General features: G+C 35.5%; 2 protein-coding genes, 1 long non-coding RNA gene and 1 pseudogene across 3 annotated transcripts; 2 read left to right on the top strand and 2 right to left on the bottom strand.

Annotated features, from left to right (window-relative positions):
- The first annotated feature begins 1,613 nt into the window (after window positions 1-1,613).
- LOC142518853 (tubby-like F-box protein 7) lies at window positions 1,614-5,850 on the top strand. Its single transcript, XM_075621682.1, is given in 5 exon segments — window positions 1,614-2,082; window positions 2,410-2,497; window positions 3,339-3,346; window positions 3,348-3,469; window positions 4,954-5,850. Coding segments are annotated over 5 exon segments (1,221 nt in total). The 5' UTR covers window positions 1,614-1,650; the 3' UTR covers window positions 5,525-5,850.
- On the bottom strand, window positions 4,216-4,947 carry LOC142518854 (uncharacterized). The gene is made up of 2 exons (XR_012813661.1): window positions 4,815-4,947; window positions 4,216-4,713 (listed from the first exon to the last, which is right to left on the bottom strand). It is a non-coding gene; the product is annotated as an uncharacterized LOC142518854 (long non-coding RNA).
- Window positions 5,851-6,312: 462 nt separating the features above from the next.
- Window positions 6,313-9,201, bottom strand: LOC142518852 (multiprotein-bridging factor 1b-like). The gene is made up of 4 exons (XM_075621681.1): window positions 8,967-9,201; window positions 7,996-8,079; window positions 6,719-6,801; window positions 6,313-6,615 (listed from the first exon to the last, which is right to left on the bottom strand). The coding sequence occupies exons 1-4, from the start codon at window positions 9,097-9,099 to the stop codon at window positions 6,496-6,498; spliced, it is 420 nt and encodes a 139-aa protein (XP_075477796.1). The 5' UTR covers window positions 9,100-9,201; the 3' UTR covers window positions 6,313-6,495.
- A 5,992-nt stretch (window positions 9,202-15,193) lies between these two features.
- LOC142518490 (EP1-like glycoprotein 4) lies at window positions 15,194-15,957 on the top strand (annotated as a pseudogene).
- The last annotated feature ends 5,168 nt before the right edge of the window (window positions 15,958-21,125 follow it).

The following is a 21,125-nucleotide window of genomic DNA, read 5'->3' as shown; positions in this document are numbered from 1 at the left end:
TGTGATAAGATATCTTATTTGGGTCATCCATGAAAAAATGTTACTTTTTATGCTAAGAATATTACTTTTTATTGTGAATATCGATAGAGTTGACCCGTCTCACAGATAAAGATTTGTGAGATCGTCTCACAAGAGACCTACTCCAGGAAAACTATGTTTGAAAAGGAAAAGGTCTTGGACATTTAATGGGCATTTGATGACAAGAAAAACGTGACAAAATTTGAAATATCAACCTTCCAGCTTTGAAATTTCAAACCGATTTAACGATAAACCAAAGCAAATGCCTGGTGTTTTGATATATATATTATATATATATAAATTATACAAAAATGTAACTTTATCTACGTACCGTGCTATATGATTAAGGTTCAGAAAAATTGATTTTGAGATCCATTTTTTAAAAAGTATCCCACTTTTTTAATAAAAAGATCATACAACATATTTTAATAAATTTTTATCTATATATAATTATCATATCTTAATAATATTTTTCATATTATCAGTATTTTAAAATTTTCAAACGATCATGTTACTCATAACATAATTCTTTTAATAAAATAATTTTTTGATTTTAGTATTAGCTCAATATATTTTTCATACGGAGATTATGTAACACCCAAATATACCTATATATATATATAATTTTAATATTAGCTCAATATATTTTCACACGGAGATTATGTAACACCCAAATATACATATACATATATATATATAGATATATATACACACAAAATAATTTGTGTGAGACGGTCTCACTGGTCGTATTTTGTGAGACATATTTCTTATTTGGGTCATTCATTAAAAAGTATTACTTTTTATGCTAAGAATATTATTTTTATTATGAATATCGGTAGAATTAATTTATCTCACAGATAAAAATCGTGAACAGTACCCACTAAAAAAGAATGGCATCTTGTTTCTAGTCTAGTCTCCAGCCACTTGATGACAAATATAACCAAGCCTTACCAAAATCATCGACACCAACCAAAAGCATCGATACACGTGTCTCCAGTTTAACTTAACATTAACTTTCATTCGTCTGTCGCCAATCTCTCTGTCACAGACGTATGTCCGTAAAACCAAAATCGTCCATGAAATTCCCTGCATCTCCAACCGTCCTCCATAATGAAGGAATGGAGGATGAAATCTTCTCCAACCGTACTCTATTTGTTTCCTCCATTTTAGAGTATGCAACAGTGATCCTCTATTTATGGAGTATCACTGTTCATATAGAGGATTGAAAAGGGGTGAAAAATAATTACAAAATAGATATTTTAAAAATTGTCATATAGTCCTTTTGAAAATTAATAAGCGAATTACACGTAGTTGTGCCGTGTTTAGCGAATTAATTAAGTTTAGTTAAATAATATATTATGAAATTAATTAATTATATGTGTGTATGTGTTCGAAAATGAAATAAATTAAAAAAAATTATTTGGTAATATTTAGAAGATATGAGTTGAAAATGAAATAAATTAAAGAAATAGAGTATTTGGTAATATTTAGAGGATATGGGTTGGAGAAGGTGTTTGAAAATAGATCATGGATCTCTATTTTGGAAGGATAGAGTATGAAAAATAGAGGATATGGATTGGAGAAGGCCTTAGCGATCCCTCGATTCTCTCTCTTCACTCATCTCTGACCGAGATGTCATCTAGACGATCTTTCCTCCCACGAAGCATCATCCATCGGTCCTTCACACTATCCAAATCTTGCAAAGCATCAAAGTCATCGGAAATCGAATCTATCTGCGATTTGGATAACGGTATCCGCCGGGAAGAGGGCAGAAAAGAGGAAGGGATCGGTGGTGATGATGGAAACGAGCAGCATCAGCGGGACGGTGGGGCTTGTCGTGAATTGGGTTGTCCGGACTCGGGTACTTGGGCGAGTATGTTTCCGGAGCTTCTGGGGGAAATAATACAGAGGGTGGAAGCGAGTGAAGACAAATGGCCGCAGCGCCAAAACGTCGTCGCATTCGGATGCGTTTGCAAGCGGTGGAGAGAAGCAACGAAAGAAGTGGTGGAAAAGACCTCTGTACATCACCCCGGAAAAATTACCTTCCCTTCCTCCCTAAAAAGGGTAGTTTTTTCAATTCTTTTTCTACGATATCGATTTGGTTTTTTGCATATACTGTTATAGTTTGTGTGTGTGATCTGAGCATTCATGGATTTATGAACATTCGACATGGTAAATTACTGGGAAATCGACATCTATCATCAGGATTGGCTGATTTCTCGTAAAAGAGTTTGTGTTATAATTTAAAATCGGATTACATATGTTGATCACGTCGTTAGTGGTGTCGTTGCGTCATTCAAATCCGATGGACAAAATTTCCATTGCTTTTTGTGCTGAAAATTTCTCGAATTTTGTTTTGGGTGTTCTTAGTAAATTTTTGCATTACTGCAGCCAGGGCCGCGAGATTCTCCGCTTCAGTGTTTCATAAAACGTGACAAGAAGAATGCAACATTTTACCTTTATCTGGCCCTCTCACCATGTAAGTAGGATTGCTTTTTTGAAGATAACCTGCATAGTGATTTGAGCTGTCAATTAATTGTTTATTAACCAGCAGTTTAACTATGAATTCTGAGTGAACATAGCTTTCGACTTGACTTTCAAGATAAGGGTATCTTCGTGATTTTTTCGAATTATTCTTGATTAATCAAATAGGGCCATCATTTTTAAAAATTGTGAAGTCAACTCCGCTTAGATTGATAGATATACTTATCCTCTGTACCTATCTCTGATTTATTGGTCAATCATTCAAGTTCTTTGACGTAGTACAACGAAATCCATCACCATTCAAGTTCCCATAATCAATAAATGTTGAAGTGAATTTGTAAGATAAGATTACTATGTTTGTGATTTTTCAAAATTTTGTCATGGCATATAGATTGCAGAATATCTAAATACTCACTATGTCCATTTATTTGGTGGGTTCTTTGGAATTTATTTATCAATCATTCTTATCGGTATCACTGAATCTTGATGGTTGGCCCTGGCTTAGCAAGTTTCCAATGCTGGTATCAAATTAAAGGAGAACGACAATTGGATTGAGTAAGGCGCAATCCAACCTTTATCAAGGTGCAGAAACATGCCCTAAGTGAATAGAATTGAATTCTGAATATCACTAGCTTTTAGATATCTATATAGAAGGTTGTTTCAATGCTTATTGCACTAAATGAATAAAACTCTTGATAGCTGTAAATTGACTGTTCAAGTCAAAGGTCTCTAGACTAGAGATTCATGCCTCTTTTTTTAATCTATTTATTGTTGTTGATTTTTTGCTGCTTTGCAATTTTTTAAAAGCTGATGTTTTAAGGCTTGTATTGTTGCAGCATTTACTGGACAAAGGCAAGTTTCTCTTAGCAGCACAACGCCATAGAAATGGTGCCCACACTGAGTACATTATATCTATGGATGCTGACGATCTATCTCAAGGTAGTAAAGCTTATGTTGGAAAATTAAGGTTAGAATCCCTAACTGACAGTTCTGAAGCGTCTCACTTTTTCTACGATGTAACTAGGGTGTAGGTCGATTGTTTCTGCAATTAAAGGGAACAAAATCCACAACTTCTTTTTGATAAAAAAGCTAGCATCAATATTATTATTGGTGATCCAACTACATGATTTTCAACTACATGTTTATGTAGTTACATTTAAACAGATGCATCAATATTATTATTGGGTGATCCAACTGACATGAACTCATATTCATTAGTTGCTTATCTTAGCTGTGGTGCACACTGCACATAGCTCTAAATTAATACGGGGTAGGCTTAGATACATAAATTTATATGATTAAAAGAGAAGTGAGGACAATGGAATAGGACGAAGAAGAGGCTTTATGTTATGGCTCTTTGTACTGCAAGCCGCATCTTTCTAGGGAATGGGAGCTTTAATCTGTGCAATGACATTTTATACTTGAGAACGAGTCTTATTGGGCCATTCTTGGAGATTGAAGGGGGTTAGCATCAGGCTGGCGAATATTTAATTTCATATAGCTTGAAAATTTCTGAAAAACTGTGTTAAAAACTGGCAAGGACATAAATATATTCAACAAAAATGGCACCCATACCAATGCCATTGCTGATTAATTCTTGGTGGCATCATATTTGCGTAAATATTTTGTGGTGGTAATAATGTAAATTTGATAGAAATTAACAAAGGGGAGGCATGGATCCGTTTGATACCTTTCGGGGAGGAATTTTCAATGAAACTGGTTTTGAGAACGAAATCTTTGTGGTCCCTGTGTCAGAATGCGTCTTAAAATGAAAATACATGGATCAATTGTTATTGTGAAGATGTCACCTCTGCTTTTCCTTTGTCATCTTGTCCATACGTACAAAAAAGCCACTGTTCCTCCTTCCCCTGGCACAGTTGCAGCACACAACAACAACTTCGTTTTCACCCAAACTGGCTCTCCCTAATTCAATAAGAAATTCCTTGACATTATATCAATCCGTCCTAACCATAACAATAACTTTGAGGCTTAAGGGGAGTTAGCTGATAAAACCAGGGATGATGCGGGTTTTGGACTGAGTATTATTGGGACACAGACAACTTAGCTAGTTGAATTATATTTGAAATTTTCCAAAAAATTGATGGCGTGGCTTTATAAAGAAGCTAGGAGAAGGTCGACTTGGTAATTGCATCTATTGTGAAAGATTGCTCAGAAATAGGAGGCATTTTGTGGCCAAGGGCAATAGTGACTCTGCAATTGTATGTCATATGTGGCAAAACCATGCTAGAATGGCTGTTGGTGAGGTTGGTTGACAACAAATTTGGTGATTGTGGAACCAGTAGTGATTGTACCTAATATCACTTTAACGATTTCTATCCGTGTCAAGTCTCACTCTTAAAGGACTTTTAAACTATTCCCTTTTTTTTCAACATTTTTCAACTTATCTGTGACATCTCATATATTTGAAGAACCAAAATATTTGTGTCACAGGTCAGATTTCCTTGGTACAAATTTAACCATCTATGACAGCCAACCACCGCATAGCGGAGCAAAGCCATCAAGTAGCAGAGCTGGCCGCCGTTTTGCAAGCAAGCAGATAAGTCCCCAAGTCCCAGCTGGTAACTTTGAAGTGGGGCATGTGTCATACAAGTTCAATCTCTTGAAATCAAGAGGTCCTAGGAGGATGACGTGCTCCCTTAAATGCCTGTTTTTGGAGAAATCAACTGATAATAATCAAGACGTTACAGCAAAGAAGCCAGAGCCCTATACCCCAGAGCTCACAGTTTTGAAAAACAAAGCCCCGCGGTGGCATGAACATTTGGAATGCTGGTGCTTGAATTTCCATGGCAGAGTAACTGTCGCATCGGTCAAGAATTTTCAACTCGTTGCTACTATGGATCAAAGTCAGCCTGGAGGAAAGGGTGATGAGGAGACCGTGCTGCTTCAGTTTGGGAAAGTTGGTGATGACACCTTCTCAATGGATTATAGGCAGCCCCTATCAGCTTTCCAGGCCTTTGCTATTTGTTTGACCAGTTTTGGGACAAAACTGGCGTGCGAGTAATACAAGATTTTCGAGGCTAAAACTGCTAATGAGTTGAAGATTGTTCCTCTCGTGCCCTTGCTTGATTGATGAAAGTATACCGTGTACATTAATCTTGTTATGTGGATTGATTGTTACAATATTTGATTTTGAATCAGTGGACCGCTTTGAGTTGACAATAGTAGAATTTACTCTCGGGGCTTCAAAAAAAGCCTGTGATGTAAATTTTGCCGATACAATTATATTGTAATTTTTCATGAAGTGTAAGTTCTATGAATCACATATGAGCAAGTTGTAGATTTTGAAAGGGCAGCAAAACTTGACATATGAGATGCTCTTGACGTACACGTTCAATGTTGATACGAGTTATTCACAGATTTGGAGATCCTTGAATTGTTTGGTTCAAAATAGAGTAAAATGAATAATTGGGTACCCTGACCAGATAGAAGCTAAGATCTAGAAGGTCGCACGATGATTAAATCAAACGTGAGAAACACCACGACAGGTCAGCCAATTTTTCCATGTAACATATGAAAGCGAACAATACGGTTCAAATGTCACGAGACAAAACAACTTGCACAATTTTATTTCCTACAAAAAATCAAACTTGATGAACGCAAGGATCGGATGAACCCTTGAACGTGGTACCATTACATTTTTAAAAAGTAATTTTCAATAAAGATCAATTAAATTGGAACCAGACCATCTCCGATGATTCCATGGTTAGGACAAGTGGAATTGATGAGGAGTAGCGAGCATTAATGGATCTTCAAACGAGAGGAAAGCATCAGAATTGGAGGGTTCATGTATTTAAGCAACAAAATACTATCATGTATGAAAAGGAAAGCCAAATCCATTCTCCAGAATTCTGACATATGAGCAAAACCAGTGGCCAAAGGTGAAAACAAGAGAAAAAACAGGTTCATTTACACAACCACTTTCAGAACTCAAACGCTATGAATTCAAAAGATCGACTTTCCTCGTTGCTTATTTTATTTTTTTCCACGCAATTTCACACCAAGAGATTTCTCCAGTTTAGAAATGATCTGCTGGTTAGGAATTGCTTTTCCAGATTCATATTCCTGGATGATTTGGGGCTTCTCATTAATAAGCTGCAATTCGAATGTCATTTCGTATCAGGACCATCTAGGTACGAAAGTGAATCTTTGCTAACACAAATTGCAGAAACTGGAAATAAGGGTTGAAATAACAAACCTGAGCAAGTTGTGACTGTGTCAGTTTCTTATCCATTCGAGCTTGCATGATGGCCTTTTTCAACTCGGAGGGAACCTTGTCATCTGTTATAAAATGGAAGTATGCTAACAACGAACTCAAGCTATATCGCAGACGTGTGGCAATATAAAGTGGAACAATTTGCAGTTACCAAGGGATGAATAATCATATTTACGCGTACTGAAATGCTAAGGAGAAACAAACAAACTTAGGTCTCTTGCACATGCTAAAAGCCTAAAATTCACACACTAACTCAGAGAAGCGAATTTCCAATTATGAAACAAAACTCAAGTATCCAATAATTGCTAAATAAACAACATGGAAAGACCTATCCAAGAGATGAAGGAGCAAATCATTTTTGGGAATTCAATGCACACTGAGTGCTCAAAATCCCATCCCATAATTCTCTCGTGTGCCCGAACACATATTTGGGACAGCAAATCCAGGTACTGTTATGGCAAAATCCTTCAAATAATAGGGCCATTCTATCCACAACCTCATTGGAGCGGTATCGAACAAAAGAGACATTAACACATATTTCAACAATGTTCTGTGCTTTCTGTAACATGGATAGCCGTGATTCACTGGAAAAGACGGAGAAGTGAGGTCAGACTTATATGATCTCATATTTGCCAATTTCTACACAGAAATAAAATGTTTCACCCACTTGGGTGGAGTGACAAACACCTCCACAGGCCAGTCACCCATATTGTATACAAATCTTTTGATAAGAAACATGTGTCAACTGTCAAGATTGTAAAAACATCTTCACATACAGTCAACTTTCTGCCAAAAAGTGTTGTGTAATCTAAACATGTCTAAGCGGGGATCAACAATTTATCCTTTTATAGAGTTCAAATGTGGTAGATGATAAATCATTGAACACACATGAGAATAGTAATAGAGACATGATAAGAAAACATATAATTGCGATTCCGATTGTGTAAAACATGGGTAGAAATGTGAGGGCACATATGTTCATAAAATCAATTCAAGGTTTAAGTTTACTTTTCTCTTGAATTCCTATTCCTAGACTAAAAAAGGCCCAATAAGTTCGACTGTCTCGGTCCTTTCTCTTAATTTTGACAAGAGAGGGATAAGCACACAAATGGTATCTCTGGAGTAACAATCAAGAAAAGTAAACAACATGATACTTCAATAAATATCTGAGGGAGAATGAAACTTCCGATGTAGATATCTCATGTATTCTAATAAAACTAGTCAACATAATGTAACAAAAGAGGAAATATCCAACTCACGAGCCAGATTTTCTGTTTCGTCATCAAGCTTCCTGGTGTTCAAAGATGTGCTGCTCGATGCAGCCTTGTTTGTCCCCGCATTTGCTGCAGACAAGCATATAATTGTTAGCATTAAAAGTAGCTTCATCTGTTGAATCCAATTTGTGATGATAGTTTACAAATAACTATGCGCACCAGTGACAGAGAAACAAAAGAAAAACGTGATTTTAGACCCAATCAAAATAAATGAGGGTTCAAACATTTCACTTTATGCTGCTGGAACAAAACTGCATCCCACGAAAACCTCAAAAACTGTTAAGAAAATGGCATGCTATAAAAACTGCCCAAAAGATAAACATTTTTATTCAGCAAATATTAAGAGTAAACATTATATATGGTTGTGTACTGCAGCGAAGGTTACACTAATTAAATTTTAAACACAAGGTACAACATAAATACCACTTGAGAAATTACAAAGCTTTTGCTACCAGCATCTAATTCGCGAGAAATCACTATTCCCAGGACCTCAGTTTACTCTTAACCTCCTACCGAATCGCATCTCATGGGCCTAATTTTATCTCTTCCAGTAACCAGTTCAAATATTTCTGAAGCCACTACTACTAAGAAATAGAAAGGATGCAAGAATTACATAACCAACTTACAAAATTACCAATCGTTACTCGTCAAAATGATCGGAAAACTAACAAGACTTCCCCAATAAAGAAAAGGAAACATAAAAATACTGAGCAGATGTAAATTGAAGATCATAGTAATAACCGCATTAAAAAAAGGAGTTTCCAAAACTCGGTTGTTAAAGAGTGATTCTCCCAAAACAAGGATTGAGGTGTATCGCCAACGAAGAAAACACATACAAAATAATTCACCTAAAAGATTAGAGAAACTACAAAAGATTAAAGAAAGATAATAATAATAACAATAAAAACCTAGCTCACGCACGTATAAATAATTTAATCAGTGCCTTTCATCCAAACCTTTTCTTATGGTTTCGATATCAGCGCCGGCACGTCGGGCGGCGTTCACAGCTTTCTCATCCTTACGCGCGGCGGCGGTGGGTGCCTTCTTGCGGATAACAACCGGTTCCCAGTCTTGAGAGATTCCTGCCATTGTACAGTGCTTTCTTCTTGTGGAAAATATCTTCTGCGTTTGTTAGCTGCTAACTCCGTAAAAGGAATGAGCCTGGATTAGTCCAAGACGGTCTTGATGGATGACAGGTGAATATTCTGATTTAATTTATAAAAAAAATATTATAATTTTTAATTTAAATATAAATCAAATTAATTCATATGATTAAATAGATAAATCCGTAAAATCATGTAAATGTATATTGACTTTATCATCTGTGTATTTGACTTTCTCTTGGCGATAAAACTTTTGTTTTTGGTTTTTAAGAAAATAAAATCATATAAATGAATAAAAAAAATTAAATAAAGAAATAAATTTAAAATTACATAGAATGTGTTTACAATAAGTTATTGTAAAGAAAAATCAATCAAAGTAAAATTGGGTTTTCTATATTATTTTTGAAGTAATTATTATTTTAAATTTTGTTCACATCGCTTTTGATTTGTTTCACATTGTTTATTTATATTTGTGGTATTAATATTCTTGGTCTATATTTTAGTAGAGGTACTCTGGCTGCAATAACTGATTCGCTTGGCCGTATTTTGCTCTTAGACACGCAGGCACTGGTCGTTGTTCGCTTTTGGAACGTTCACTGAAAAAAAAACAAATGAGAAATTCTCAAATGAGTTTCCAATTTCAAGCCTTGGCTCTTCACTACTGGCGTCTAAATTTGTTTTTGTTACGTATTAATTTTCTTTTGCAGGGATATCGTGAAGCAAACTGCTTATTTGTGGAGATGCTTGCAAGTAAAGATACTGCAGCTTCACGACCTGCGAGTTATGAATATGTGAAAAGTGATTATTGTCTCTGTTTGGCCATCCACGCTCCTCGAAAGGAATAGTTGGGGTGTTTTTCTCTTTCATGCTGCATCCCCTCAAGAACCTCTTCTCCCTTCATTTCTCTCATGAGTTAAGCAACCAAATAATAAAGCCCATGTCAACAAGCCCAAAGATTAAAGAATGATTGGCCCATGTCAATTGAAGGAGTACTCAGTTCATTAGCTACATAGGGTTACGCATAGAATTTTCTAGAGTTGGATTCTGTTAGGTTTGTTACGATAGCAAAGGACACATGGCAACCATTGATCAGTGGTGTTTTGTATAAATTTGAACAATCTACAGTGTAAAGAGTGAGGAATACAATACAACAAAATCACGTTTTTCTTCTTCTTTCAAGTTGGTATCAGAGCCGTAAATGGCGGAAGCCAATTCAGAGTCCTCGACGGCCATTAATGGTGTTCCCACCAATCCTAACCTTCTCCTCATAAATCCAGCTAATCAAATAACCTCCGTCAAGCTAAATGATGATAATTATTTACTATGGAATCTGCAAGTTCTTGCTAGCATCCGGGGCTTGGGACTTGAAATATTTCTCCTTGAGGATCCTCTGGTTCCTTCACGTCTTACGGCTTCAGCCATAGGAGAAGAAACAATCAATCCTCTATTATTACATGGTGTCGCCAAGACCAACTTCTTTTCTCCTTTCTGCTAGCTTCCATGGCAGAAGGTGTTCAGGGACAAATGATTGGATGTGAAACCTCTTCTCAGCTATGGATGCGAGTCACACGTCTCTTTGCTTCAAGATCCAAAGCAAAAGTAATGCATTATAAACTCCAACTACAAACACTCAAGAAGGGAGGTATGAGCATTGAAAGACTATCTTAGCAAAATGAAAAATTACATGGATATACTTGCTGCCTGTGGTCATCTGGTTAAGGAAGAAGATCAAATTCTCTATGTTCTTGGAGGAGTGGGCATAGAGTATGACTCAGTGGTAATACACATCACCTCTAGATCTGATAATCTTAATCTGTCTGATGTCAGTGCATTGTTACTTGCACATGAAGGGCGCATTGAGGCTTATAATCTCTACGGCAACAACACAGCTCCTGCTGTTAATGTCTCGACGCTCGCACCTCAAAGGAAGACAGAGAACTCTCAGTCCCAGTTCTTTCGAGGCGCATATCAACGAGGGAGAGCACGTGGCAGGAATATAAGAGGTGGAAGAAGATATTGGCAACCCAATCATGGGAAACCAGTGTGCCAAATCTGTGGGACAACTGGTCATGTAGCAGAAATATGCTATTATCGTTTCGATAAAGATTATGTTCCAAGAAGAGTAGCTCCTAGTCCACCATATCAGCAAAGAGATAATGGCTCTACCTCACAGTTTCCAGCAGCAGCTTTTACCATCACAGGTACAGCCTCTGAACATCCCACTGAAGATGGGTGGTTTCCGGACTCAGGGGCTTCTCACCATGTTACCAATGAACTTGGCAATCTCTCCCTTGGCTCAGAATATTCAGGAAGTGGTAAGGTTCAAATGGGAAATGGAACAGGTTTGTGTATCTCTCATCTTGGACACTCTAAGTTTCTTTCATCCTCTTCCCCTCGTTCATTCCTATTATCCAATCTCCTTCGTGTACCACAAATCACCCGAAATCTCCTTAGTGTCAGCAAATTCGCGCAAGATAATCAAGTGTTCTTTGAATTTCACCCACATTTTTGCCTTGTGAAGGATCTAGTGTCGCGGGAAGTTCTTCTCAAAGGGAATTTGCATGATGGTTTGTACAAGTTCAGTCTGGGAAAGCTTCTCCCTCCAGTATTTTCAGCACAGTGTCTCAACTCTACTTTATCCTCTACCAACAAGGATCCACACCAGACATCTGCCAAGGGATCTTCTCATCTATTAGATCAATGGCATTTTAGACTAGGTCATCCAAGTTTACCTACTATTAAGCATATTTTGTCCTCTTGTAATATTCTAATTCCACGAAATGAATATATTAGTTTTTGCTCTGCTTGTGCACTTGGGAAAAGTCATCAACTACCATTTACTTACTCTTTAACTCGATACTCTGAACCTTTTGAACTTATATATGCTGATGTCTGGGGTCCAGCCCACACCACATCTCGTAATGGCTTTAAATATTACATAAGTTTTGTTGATGCATACAGCAGATACACTTGGATTTATCTTCTCAAATTAAAATCCGAGGTTTATCAATGTTTCATTCGGTTTAAGAAATATGTTGAGGTTCAGTTTAAGAAAATATTAAAGTTCTTCAAACAGATTCTGGCGGAGAGTTTCGATCGCTCTCCCATTTTCTCCATGATCAAGGGGTGGTTCATCGGTTCTCTTGCCCACATACCTCTCAACAAAATGGTGTGGTAGAACGCAAACATCGTCACATCGTTGAAATAGGACTTTCTTTACTTGCTCATGCTTCCATGCCTCTCAAATTCTGGGAAGATGCTTTTCTCACTGCTGTACATCTCATAAATCGACTTCCCACTGCAGGTACTCAAGGTCATATTCCTCTTACACTCCTATATAATCAAACCCCTGACTTTGCATCCCTTAGGGTCTTTGGGTGCCTTTGTTTTCCGTGTCTAAGACCTTATAACAACCATAAACTTCAGTTCAGGTCTACACCCTGTACATTTCTTGGTTACACTAGCACTCATAAAGGGCTATGTTTGTCTAAGTCAAGAGGGTCGTGTTTATATCTCGCGCAATGTTACATTTAATGAGCATATATTCCCCTACAGTGACAAGTCTAAATGTCACGAGGTTCCAGAATCAGCCTCTGAATATGTCTCCCTTTACTTACCACAATCTGCTACTTTTCCTGCACCACAAACATCAAATCCTCCTGAATCCCCTCCCATTCCCACCTCTATTCCCAGTAATACCTCACCTTGTTCTTCTCCTGAGGATCACACATTTACTGTTCCTGCTTCCATGAATCTGCATCCGATGACTACTCGCTCCAAGGCTGGGATTTTCAAGCCAAAAGCAATGTTGGCAGATTTTTCATTACCTCGGGAACCCTTGAATTTTCAGGAGGCTCAGGTTTCTAAAGAATGGTGTCAAGCTATGGACAGTGAGTTTCAAGCATTGCAGCTTAATAATACATGGTCCCTAGTTGTTCCTCCGGCCAATGCACCTATCATTGGATGCAAATGGGTTTTTAAACTCAAAACTAATCCCGATGGAACCATTGCTCGACACAAAGCTCGTCTTGTAGCAAAAGGATATTCACAAACTCCGGGATTGGACTATAATGAGACGTTTAGCCCGGTTGTCAAGCCCACAACAATTAGAGTTGTACTTACAATTGCTATATCTAAGGGCTGGAGTGTTAGACAAATTGATGTTAATAATGCATTTTTGCATGGACAACTTCATGAAGTGGTATATATGCATCAACCCCCTGGATTTAAGTCTAAAATTCTAATTCAAAGCTCGTCTGCAGGCTGAACAAAGCGATTTATGGCCTCAAACAGGCTCCTCGCGCTTGGTTCGAAAAATTGAAGAATGCTCTTAAACTACTGGGGTTTTGTGAATCTCGGGCTGATGCTTCTCTTTTTGTTCAATTTAGCTCAAGTTCTGTTACCTATGTTCTTGTCTATGTTGATGATGTGTTAATTACAGGGAGTTGCGATTCTCAAATTCAGAGCTTGATCACACAGTTACATAATCAATTCTCTCTCAAAGATTTTGGGGACTTGTCCTTCTTTCTAGGAATTGAAGTTCTCAAGAATGCTACTGTCGATTGCTCTATATTTCTCAACCAAACAAAGTATGCACGAGATCTTCTTGCCAGAACCAAAATGGACAAAGCCAAATCTTTACCCACTCACATGGTTTCGAGTATGAAGTTGTCTGTCAATGAAGGTGATCCTTTTGAGGATGTAACCTTATATCGAAGCACAGTTGGAGCTTTGCAATATCTCACCATCACAAGATCGGACATTGCCTTTAGTGTCAACAAAGTATGTCAATTTATGCAAAGGCCTTTATACACCCATTGGAGAGCTGTCAAACGCATTCTGAGATATCTCATAGGCACTCTTGACTTAGGTATTCATATCAAACCTTCGTTCAGTCTGAATCTCGTTGGGTACTGTGACGCTGATTGGGGAAGTGATATTGATGATCGGAGATCAACTTCTGGATTTTGTTGGTTTCTTGGAAGCACTCCTATCTCCTGGAGTTCAAAAAAGCAGGCAGTGGTTTCTCGGTCAAGCACTGAGGCGGAATATCGCAGCCTTGCTAATGCCACTTCTGAACTTCTTTGGATTCAGTCATTGCTGTCTGAACTTCACGTTTTATCGCCTGCTACTCCTGTCCTCTGGTGTGATAATCTCAGCACCATTGCGTTAAGCGCCAACCCAGTCCTTCATGCTCGCACCAAACATATTGAACTTGATATACATTTCGTTCGCGAAAAAGTGTTGTCCAAATCTCTGTGTGTTCGTCATGTTCCAGCCTTTGACCAAGTGGCAGACATCCTTACAAAACCATTATCAGTTGTTTCGTTTCTCAGATTAAGGTCCAAGCTCAAAGTTGGTATCAACCCACTGTTGAGCTTGAGGGAGGAAGTTAAGCAACCAAATAATAAAGCCCATGTCAACAAGCCCAAAGATTAAAGAATGATTGACCCATGTCAATTGAAGGAGTACTCAGTTCATTAGCTACATAGGGTTACACATAGAATTTTCTAAAGTTGGATTTTGTTAGGTTTGTTACGATAGCAAAGGACACATGGCAACCATTGATCAGTGGTGTTTTGTATAAATTTGAACAATCTACAGTGTAAAGAGTGATGAATACAATACAACAAAATCACGTTTTTCTTCTTCTTCAAGTTCCTGCATACACTTGAATGTATATACATACAGATCTTGGCACATGCATTTCATCGAAAAATTAGATAATGAAGTGGTTTTTTTCTAAAATAAAAGTTATTAATTGATGAAATCGAATGAGAAAGAATAAAATTAAAAGAAAAATGAGTTATATATAGTTGGATAGTTAAGAGGTGTTTTGGGAATTATAAAAAAAATTCACTACTATATCAAAGTTGGTCAGTAAAGATATATCTAATAGATAGATGTCATATCAACTATACTCACACAATTTTTCAGCAGATCAAATGTAAAAAAGAAAGAAGGAAGAAGGAAAAAGGAAGAAATAGAAGAAGAAACAGAGAAACTATAGATGAAAAATAATCTTAAGATCTGTTGGAGATTATTATAAAAAGGGAAAAAAAGGATTGTCGGAGAATTCAATGCCGATAAAATTGGACATCTCGCCATTCTTCGTGAGCCGTTTTTCGGTAAATGAGAATAAAAATGGGCCTTATAGTTTGGTATTTGAATCCAAGAGACTCACTTTATTACAAGAGCGAACATTCTACCAGGCCTATGCTATATTATCCCTTCTCTTCTGATAGAAATATTGATCCTTTGACACTCATCAGTGATCCCGACACGGACGGTGGCTTTCTATATGAACTAAGACTTGAAAACCCAGATGCCAAGTGATTGTATTTATCTCGAGCTAATGACAATGCTACGTTAACTTTTCTCCGACTGGGGATCGACGGTGTCGGAGAAAAGTTCGAGCGTGGGAAGAAACTTTCACTCTTTTTGAGAGAGATTCCGGTGAAGAATGCCAAATACCTGATAGATGTGGGCAATTTGGGCTTTGTGACTTGTGAGGATAGCCAATGTGTGGCCTGGTCATCCCCCAATGGGCTATTGGGTTGGAGGAAGACTTGTCCACCTCAAAAGATAACATCTTGTAAAGATGTGAAGTACTACAAAATTGAAGGCGTTGACCATTCCTTGAGCAAGTACACTAGAGGAACTGGGCCCATCAAGCAGGCGGATTGGCGGAAAAAAAAGTACAACGGATTTCAAGTGTGCGGGCTTTTTCTTTAAACAGGCGGAGCCTAGGTGCTGGGTTGTGTACTATTTAACATCCCTCACCAAGGTGGACAACGCACCACATGTGGGTTTTATAAAACTCAGGATCGAACGAAGAAAATAAAAATTGTCAAGTTTTTTTTTAAATCAAAAGAACATATATCAATAAATAACAAACAAACATCAATTACAGTCTATGAGTTAACAAAATATCAGTCGGTTCGGTTTATTTAAAATATGATTATTTAAAAAAATTCTAAAATTTCGGTAATTGTGTTACTGATCGAAATAATCGATTTGGTTTGTTAGGTTTTCGTAGAAAAGTTCGGTCGATTCGGTTTGTCGAAAAAAAATTCAGTTAATTCGATTTTAGAAAATTCGATTCGATTTTAACTGAATATATTAATGTCTAGCACATGATGGAACTATCCGTAGGTACTTATGAATCCTGACTCCTCCCCTGCGTAGATATATTTAGATGTTCACGAAGACTGACGTGGTCCTATCCGATCGATTTATGAAAATTTATAATTTTTTATGTCAAACATATTACTTTTTACTTTAAATATAAATCGAGTCAAACTGTTGTCTCACACATACTTTTGTTACGCGTATTTTTGTGGGACTGTAGGAAACCTACTATCAGTTGTTTAGATTTGGTCAACTTTTTTTCAAAATAAATAATCGTATTTATATATGTTGACCAAGTCAAAAAAACTAAATATCTTCCGATAAATGTACTCTACTTAAATAAAAGAGGCTTGAGTTAATCAAACCTCGTGTTTTTTGTGGTTGGTTTGTTTCTTATGTTGGTCAAAATTAATGTGTGAATTTAAAATTGTTTTGTTGTACAACATTTCATAAATATTCTAATAAGCTTGTGTTTGCATCATAATTAGTTACGATACAATAATTAAAGTACGATTTATTGAAATATCATATAATTTAAAACGTTCATATTTTATACATGGCCAAGTTATTTAAATTCTAAAATGGATTATTCTAGAAATATAAATAAAGCCTATGTTTCTAGTAAATTAGTAGCCACATAATTATCGAAATATTATGTTGTAGAGTCATTAATTATTAGTCACTTTTTCATATCAAGTTTTATTTAATTTATTTTTTTTTCCAATCCATTTCCTTCACAGCCGATAGATCTCTTAAAAAACTTATTTTGGACGAGAATAAAGATAGAGATCTCTGGTTTAAGTCTAGGATGCCCAGCTGTGCCAGGAAAAGAAACACCTAACAACGCATCTTCACAGACCAAAAACTACAATATCATCCTTTCATTCTGGGGTGACGGTGCTAACTACTATGGATATGATGCCGGAAATAGATAAATATATTAACTACTTTTAACAAATTTTTTAATATATAAAAACATTTATTAAACAAGTGTAAAACTGAAAATTTATTTCGAAAATTAAACATGATGAACTCAATCATGTGTGTCTCTTCCATTAGTTAATTAAATAAACGATTAAAGGTGATTTAATAAGCCACGCGTGTAATAATTTCACTAACTTATCAATATTTCAAAGTCGAAGTCATGCCAAGCTTTGTATTTAAAGTCCACAATAATACACAAGTCCACGGTTCAGTCTCGTTTTAAGCTTTTATTTTTCCTTGAAAATCAAATTCGAATGCAATATCAATTGTATTTGGTCATTTTCTCATTCAACAAGGATAATAATCTTTCTCTATGTTTTTTATAATAAGCATTATGTCAACTGTTTGACTATGATAATTTTGAATTTTCATGGGAAGAAAATTTCTATAATTTTTTATGATTTTTTCAAAGTTGGGAAAATTGATTTTATTAGTATTCTGTTGCGTTTTTTTTTTTTTTTAAATTTATGTAAGATGATCTCATTTGTTAAGACATATCTTCTATTCAATCGACACATGAAAATGTATTATGTTATATACCAATACAAAAACTATTGTGAGACTGTCTCGCATGTCAATTTTGTGAGACAAATTTCTGATATGACCAAAATCAAAAGAATATTACTTTTATGTCAGATATATTTTTTTCGTATAAAATATGAACAAATGTAGACCCGTGAGAATGTCTCATAAAAGACCTATTATTATACCAAATTTTTTATTTTTCGTTATAAATATAGACGAAATTATTCGTCAAACGGATATAACTACGTGATTCTACTTCACAACATGAGAAGCATCTTGTTGTGGAATCTATATTGGCTGATTGAATATTCTTCTTGGAAAAAAACGATATGAACACTGGAAATTATTGGCTTTTTTTTTTTGACTTCTTATAAATTAATTCAATTTAATTATTAAAAGATTATGCATAATATATAGCTCGGTGTTAAAAGGAAATTCTGTCGAGCAGTCGTCCCATATTTTGTTAATATTTCTAGAGAAAAGTATAAATCCACCCTTTCTTAAATACCGACGACTAAAAAATAACGTTGATGCCAAAAAAACTCATCGGATTATGTTTCATTTGAATGGAATAAATTGATTTGGAAATGAATTTTAAAAAATAAATTTATTAGAGTTGCTACGATAATAAGTTTCCAACGGAAAAAAGTTGTTTTAATTATTATTATTATTATCATCATCATCATCATAATAGCAACTCTAATATAAATTTAGAATTATATTTATCATTGATATATTTGAAATACTTCAAAATTAGATTATGTTTCTTGTGAGATGGTCTCACGAATCTTTATATGTGAGACGGGTCAATCCTATCGATATTCACAATAATAAGTAATACTCTTAGCATAAAATTTAATATTTTTTCATGGATAACCCAAATAAGAGATCTGTCTCACAAAATACCACCCGTGAGACCGTCTAACACAAGTTTTTGTCTCAAAAGTATTATTGAAAATGCTTCTAGAGTTAATTTATAATATAATTAACTTGGATTTTATCAAACTTTGTTTTCTTCCCAAATTACATTTGATCAATACGATTTACGAGTTTTCAATCTTGACTGCTTTTGATTAAGTAGTATATGAAATAAAATACTCCGTTGAAATAGTTTAAGAATTTCTCCAAAAGACAAAGTAAAACTTTTCATTCAATATTTAATATAAATATCAACTAAATATTATACATCTCTGGCAAAAATGTCAGTTCATTCGATGTTGCAATGGAATATTGTCTACTACCAACGGATAAATGGTTCACAGAAATTGTTCGACGCATTTATCACATGAAAGAACCGTAAATGATTTTTTTAAATCGTTGGATATATAATGAAAACATTATATTCACTACTGGGTATAATAAATAGAAAAGTTCTCCACAAACCAGCGAGTCGTGACACACGCGATGCATGTAATTTATGAAAAAATAGAGAGAAATGTTTTTTTTTAAATTAATAAAATAAAATTTGTCGATTTGTTATGTTTAAACGATATAATCGATTTTTGAAATTGAAATAATAATATATACGATGGAGGTGGATTTGTTAGTAAATGATAATAATATAGTAAATCCACGTTTAGTTTATAAAATAAAAGGTATTTTATAAAATACTCGTATATTATTAATAGTAATAGTAGATATTATAAAGTTTTAATCCCATACCCCATAACCTCTTTAAAAAAGCTCCACTCATGGCAAGTCTCGCGCACCATCGAATACTGCCACTGTCTGCGCCCGAACGGCTGGATTTCACCAAGCTGCGATGGATAATATAAAATACTTATTTCTTTCTTTTTTTATCCTACAAATATCTTTTTTCATATATAAATAAAAAATAAGTTTTCTTTATCAAGTTTTAGTTCTTGATTCATTAACGGATGATGTGGTTGATATCAAAAATTTGAGAAAAATGACTTTCCGTGGAGGATAAACCAACTCTTTTGTTGAGTGCAATAATTGTCCCTGCTTGGTAGAGCGATCGAATCATGGTGCTTGAGCTGCTGTGCGGTTTAAAAATATTTGAGTTGCATCATTACCACTAGCTATAGCTTTTGTTAAAGCGGCAAACGTTCGATCCTACAACTGGTATCAGAGCCAAGGTCATGAGTTCGATTACCATTGATTTCAAGGGGTGCAATTATTGAGAGGGGGATTGTTGGGTGCAATAATTGTCTCTGCTTAGTAGAGCGATCGAACCATGATGTTTGAGCTGCTGTGTGGTTTAAAAGATTTGAGTTGCACCATTATCACCGGCTATAGCTTTTGGTAAAACGGCAAACGATCGGTCCTACATCTCCTATCAAAGAGTTTATTATTAATAGGCATCCAAATGACGACGTTTATATTTGCTTTTTCTCCTTTGCTACAATTTATTAAATGAATTAATTTGGAGGAATTCATTCAAAGCTCGTGGTGGAGGTCCCATGGATCACGCTTCTTTTTGCCGTGAAAGAATTAAACAAAGGGATGCATGCGGTGGAAATGGCTTGTTTTATACCTACAATCATTATTCTTTAATCGAAGCCCTGTGGTGCTGGGAGCATTTTGTCAAGTATTTGGCGTGCTTTACTTGTAAGTTGCAGCATCTCGGAATCTAATGTGTGATTCATTTACTTTTGAATTTAAATCGTGTTTGTTTGGTTTTTTATATCTCACGTCAATTGGATTAAATAATTGGGAGTTATCTATATCAACCTAAACAATCCTCTCATTTGAACTAAGATTTTGAGTTGAGTTAAGTTTAAGCCCCAATCTTAAAAATATCTATCGAGAGTTGTGTTTATGGATTTAAAAAATCTTACTCTCTTGTGCTATCTTATGGGTTGAGTGAGTTCAAGTCTTAACAATACCTATCAAGGTAATCGTTGTGTGTCTAGACAGGATATCAAAACATGATGTTTAAGTTGTTGTATATCTTAAAAAATTTGAGTTATATCTTTAATTTTTTTTATACAACGATATATATTTCACTAATTTTTCACAAATAAGTTTTTAAATTTAAGTGGTTTCCAATTAATTACAAGCCTTGGGAAATAATGAATCTAATCATCGAATATAACTTCAACCCTTTTACCATATAATTCATTTTGTTATAAGTACGACACATGATTTTTTATTTTTTATTTATTTGAATGAGAAATATCCAATAATAACAACTAACAAATAACTATTATTCTACGTACACATTCTTACATTTACCTTATCTTCATCAATTATATTACGTAAATCTACCGAAAGGGTCGAGATGAATCTGCATCCTCGATCATATTTCATTACTTCAGAAGCCAAATTACTTCCCAGTTGTTAGCTAGAAGGTTTATGCAGACAAAATTCAAATTAAGTGAAGACGAACAAGATATTCTTCTTTATGCA

Source organism: Primulina tabacum, chromosome 11, assembly GCF_025594145.1.
Source record: "Primulina tabacum isolate GXHZ01 chromosome 11, ASM2559414v2, whole genome shotgun sequence".
Lineage (NCBI taxonomy): Eukaryota > Viridiplantae > Streptophyta > Magnoliopsida > Lamiales > Gesneriaceae > Primulina > Primulina tabacum.
The sequence above is the reverse complement of the archived record's forward strand: the minus strand, read 5'-3'. Positions and strand labels throughout refer to the sequence as shown.

Coding starts and splice junctions, on each gene's coding strand:
- LOC142518852 (XM_075621681.1), bottom strand. CDS start 9,099: ATGGCAGGAATCTCTCAAGACTGGGAACCGGTTGTTATCCGCAAGAAG. Junction 8,080..8,966: donor TATCGAAACCATAAGAAAAG/GTTTGGATGAAA, acceptor GCTTGTCTGCAG/CAAATGCGGGGACAAACAAG. Junction 6,802..7,995: donor CGAAACAGAAAATCTGGCTC/GTGAGTTGGATA, acceptor ATTTTATAACAG/ATGACAAGGTTCCCTCCGAG.